The sequence below is a fragment of the Penaeus chinensis genome, chromosome 32 (assembly GCF_019202785.1).
Source record: "Penaeus chinensis breed Huanghai No. 1 chromosome 32, ASM1920278v2, whole genome shotgun sequence".
Taxonomy (NCBI): Eukaryota; Metazoa; Arthropoda; class Malacostraca; order Decapoda; family Penaeidae; genus Penaeus; species Penaeus chinensis.
Genome location: NC_061850.1, coordinates 13,673,894 through 13,678,893, shown reverse-complemented (window position 1 = coordinate 13,678,893; position 5,000 = coordinate 13,673,894). Strand labels below are relative to the sequence as shown.

General features: G+C 33.9%; 1 protein-coding gene across 1 annotated transcript in view; it reads left to right on the top strand.

The window, feature by feature from the left end:
- The window catches only part of LOC125042438 (actin-binding LIM protein 1-like), a 99,604-nt gene that overhangs the window by 73,405 nt on the left and 21,199 nt on the right, over window positions 1-5,000 (top strand). The window contains exons 10-12 of the mRNA XM_047638071.1: window positions 1,672-1,746; window positions 2,557-2,752; window positions 3,358-3,585. Coding sequence (XP_047494027.1) covers window positions 1,672-1,746; window positions 2,557-2,752; window positions 3,358-3,585 — 499 coding nt within the window. The remainder of the gene's footprint in view (window positions 1-1,671; window positions 1,747-2,556; window positions 2,753-3,357; window positions 3,586-5,000) is intronic.

The window sequence follows — 5,000 nt, the reverse complement described above, 5'->3', positions numbered from 1 at the left end:
GTTATGTTCAGATGTATCTCCTTTGCTTTATTTTATTTTAGGATTTTGTTGAACTATCCTCTTTATGTTATTCTTCTTAAGCGTACTTGATTTAGAGTGCATTTTGATCTACCTAGATGTGTTTAACTCAACCTCTGCGCTTTGCTCAATTCCCTGGCTCCTACTTCAGGGAGTGAGGTTGCTTTTATCTCATGCATTGCGAAATCAGTTTTAGAGTATGTTTATGACTGTTTATCTTCTGAATGTTGCAAATTTATTTAAATTCTCACTGATTCGAGAAGAGTCTTAATGTGGATAGTGACATGTTTCATATATACAGTTATGTATATTTATGCAGTATTTCTTTTCTTTCTTTTTACCCCCTCAATGTAAATTCTTTTTTCTTATGATATTTGGAATATAAATGTCATTATTATTGTCAGTAGAATAATTCCATTCCATTTTTTAAGTAAATGACAGAACAATTCAGTTCACAGAGAATCTACAGCCTATGTGACTGACTTAAAGTTTTCTGTAGTCCCTAGTTTTATTCTCACACCATAGTCCAGTACTAAGCAGTAAGTTAACGCGCCCTTTATATATCGGCAGTTTATCGAAACAGTCGAGTCTTCAGGCAGATGGCGACGGGTATGACATGTAGGAGTGTGCTCAGTGCCTGCCTGAAGTTTTGAAGTTATGTGGTTCTTAGAGCTATCCAGAGACTAACTTTTTGACTTGATAGAGAATCTAGCTGACTAATGCGATTTGCCCTTCGTGATGTAAACCGAGCAGGGGGACTCCGACTTCCTTGATGTCTGTTAATTTGGTCTTTTTATCTTTGTTTCTTTGTTTGTTTTTTTCTTCTTTTCATATTTCCTCTTCCCTTTTTCACATTTTTTTTTTTTTTCCTGATATTTATTTTCATGTTCTTTTTATCATATATCTCTTTTTTTCCCTCTCTCTCTTCATGTTCCCCTGATTTCCATATTTGTTTTATATTTTTATCAGCGTTACTGCATTTTTTCACCTGTAAATTTTTTCTTTATTTACATAGATTGTGTTCTTTTTATCTTCATATGTATGTTATTTCTTTTAAAGTGATTGATATAAAGAAGCTTGGAGTGTTACATTTATAACAATGGTATGCTTGTTGATTTGTGCGTTTATTTATTTGCATATTTATTTTACTTAATGAAGATCATTCAGAAGAACCTTTGAATTATTTCTTTTATTGTTATTATGAATTTGCCCTAGACTTTTTATTATTCATTCAAAGCCTGAATATATACGTGAAAGAGGCTTATGATGATTGATTGTAATATCAAGCAATTGACTAATTCATATGAAACATGATGTCAGAGCCAATAATTTGTTAGAAAATCACAAACTGTAATTGAAATAAACACGACATCAAGGGAAGTCTGAAGGTGCATAAAAGTGAAATTCTCGAAGGTTTTTGTTGTTTAATTAGATGCCTGATTGTCCTTTTTTTTGTTTTTTTTTGTTTTTTGTGTTAGTATATATTTATTTATTTTTCAGTAGTTTCTAGTCTTGGTGGATTGAGTTTTATTTAGATAACAGTTTTAAAAAGCATGTGTACCACCCTAGGCTGACCCCTCCCCCCCACCCCCACCCCTTCCTGTAAGCTTGCATGCATAGACTTACTTTAGTTTTGTTGACCGTTCATTCCAGTTTTCTCGATCGCGCACACCAAGCCTTAATGGATCGTTCCGCTCCTATAGCCCCTATAACAGCCTGAACAGGAAGGTGAGGTGCCATTGGGTGGTTGATGTTGGCCATGCACATGGTCAGTTAATTTTATTATATGGCAAACAAGAAAGTTTGTTGCCATGACAGATAAGTATGTATACTATGTGTGTATATATATATATATATATATATATATATATATATTATGTATGTATGTGTGTTTTTTTTACTTCTGCTTCTTCAACTGCAATTAGAAGTCAGAATCTAATGTCATTAAATAAAACATAATTTTATTGGAACATAACAAATTTTATAGAAATTTTTAAAAATCAGTGAGTATTATCTTTAGTGATAGGATTTTTAAATGTTATAGTCTGGTGAAGTATAAATGAAAATTAAATTGATGCTTTTCATACTCTATCTTCATAAATATCAGATATATTTCCATTGGACATATAAACTGAAATAGATAAATTACACCTTTGTTTTTTTAAATTGTCAATTTTTGTACCCAACATCTGTCAAAATGAATTCTGTTCATTATGGTCCTGACCATAGTTTCTTTAATCATATTATTTTGGCACTTTTAAAATCTTTTAATCTACTGTAGAAATCTTTTAAATAACTGTGTGATTACTGTTGTCTATTTTGATCAGGACATCTCTTGTTATGTAGATAATTATAAACAGATTTTCATATATTTTTCAAAAGGCAAGTGCATTTGTGTTACTAGTATAATTTGTTCCACATATTTTCATTTGGTTATGATGTTTTCTAGACTTCCACTTTCATACTCAGAATGCTGTAATCTTAAGAGCTAACTGAAAACCATTACCCAAAGCTCACACTATCTTCCACTCATCACAGTTCTCGGGTCCGTATCGCACATGCTCCCCTGGGCTGATCCTGCGCGAGTACAAATCCTCACAAAGCCCCATCGACATCACCCGCATCTACACGTACTCCTACCTTACTGCCGAGCCTTCCCAGGGGTACCTCAAGCGACCCCTGGACCCGTACGACCGTCCTCCACCAAAGTCTCCGCACTGGCACCGTCCCATGGGTGAGGCACATGATAGCTCACTGTATGGAGGTGATGTCAGGATTTAGGGTTTAGGTCAGAATATGTCATGAAAGTAATGGAAAAAGAATGAAAACACGAATAAGAGGATTAACCCAGTCATGATAAAAGTCTCAACTGCCGTACGAAACAATATATCTAGGGGCATGCAGAGTCAGCTGCTTGAGGGAAAAAACAGAAGCAGACAGGGACCATATAAGTACTACACACTACTGTATTGATAAAACTGCATAAAAGTACTTCAAATGAAATAAGGTTTTAGAAATATCAGACGTAAATTTTAAAAAGGATTATGAAATTGTTTTCCAGTATCCAGGAAAACTTTTTTTTTTTTTTCCCCAGTTTTAAGTGCTATTCAGGAAAATTTGCTAACATCAAGGAAAATTGTGGTTGCAGAGCTTTAAAGAAGTTTTCTAAGACTAATATATCTTAAATGTATATGTGTATACAAGAGAGTATGTGTGTGTGTGTGTGTGTGTGTGTGTGTGTGTGTGTGTGTGTGTGTGTGTGTGTATTTATATAGGAATTTATTATTAAATATTTTTAATTATATGTGTCCTAACTTTCCTGTTTCTTTTTAACCCCAGTGGATAGTAGGAAGCTGTCACTGCCCAAAACATCTAGTAAACTCGGCATGCGTGTGATGGTAGATAGCATAAAGTCCGAAACACCTAGACCAAAGTCTCCTCACATGAACAATGAAGAGCCCATAACACTCTCACACTACCCCGGAGCACGCAAGCCAACCAGTGGAGATGTGTCACGCATCGAGAGAGATGACTTCCCAGCGCCCCCATATCCATACACCGATCCAGGTAAATGCTAGAACTGTCGATGAGAAATTCAACTAACTTATTAGCAACATTAGGCATAATTTAGGTTACATTAGTTATATTAAAGGTAATATGAGTATGTGCTGTAGTAAGAATCTTTGTTTTGATTTTTTAGTGATGAATAGTCCAGTATGTTTTTCTTGATTTTTATTAAAAATAAAAACAAAAAAATAGGTTACACAAAGTCAAGAAAGGCCTTAACAATGGAAAATAGATTTTTACCCATCAGGTTCAGTCTGAGTGACATTCACTGTATTTACTGTTTTCTGGCCAATTCAAATAATGATGTCCGTAAAAGGTAAAAAAATCTGTATGACATTAGTTTTGGTGCCTTGCCACTCACACCATGTAAGTATTGTGCTAGAGCTGTAGAATAGAAGTTTTGTCCATCTGCAAGCTACAAACATGCTGGGAAAGAGGTGCCATTTTAAGATAATTCTTGGTTTAGTTTTATTTATTTATCGTTTTCATTTATGGGTTTTGGATATTTTCTTTGGGTTAAGCTCCAGCTGCATGTTTGTTTGCAATTGCATATTGCATCTCCTTGTTTTCAGTGGTAATAGTACATGGCTTGATTCTCATTCTTTGTTATCTTTATTTAGTTAAAAGTTCCAACCACATATAAAGATGCTTACATAAAATGGATAAATAGTGGTAGTCAGTTCATTAAATGTGCAAGCACGCATGTTTGTGGATGTGCAGCCAAACACTCGCAAGCACATAGTCACTTGTAATGCACAAGTTAACTTGAGGTCAGGTTATTTTAATTATATTGAAGACCATGTGGTTAGAACTACTAAGACAAAACTATTTACATTCACTTTTTGAAAAACCAAGCATCTATAATTCTACACTAATATCTGCCATGTTCTGTTGAGTTAGTTGGAGTTACCCTTTGTTTCAGTGCAGCATGTAATTCTGCTCTTTCCCTTATTTAATGGAAATTATTAGAATATTTATATCTTTTATTTAGTAGAAAAACGTGAGACAGAAAAATCACTTTTCATCTTTTCTTTTATTAGGCATAATTAGTAAACCAATATTTAAAGACAAAACATGTTGCACTGTAAAGTAGCTTATCCTGTGTAGTTGTCGCTTAGAAAACAAACGACTAAAATGTCCTGTACAAATTTGTGGTTGGAATGTTTGCCTTTCCCCTTGTTATGAATAACACCAGAAAACATCAACTGTTAAATGCTGTACCTTCAAAAACTCGTTGATTTGTAGGTGGTTGTATGATCTTTTTTGTGTGTGGTTTATTGCTTGCAACACAATCTGCCATTATAATTGATTGGGATTAAGGTAGTGTTTAATATAGTGTGCTACAGAGTATTTTGTGCCTAGTCAAATTTCTTTTCACAAGAATATTATATTTGTTGATAAGAATTAATTAGTAA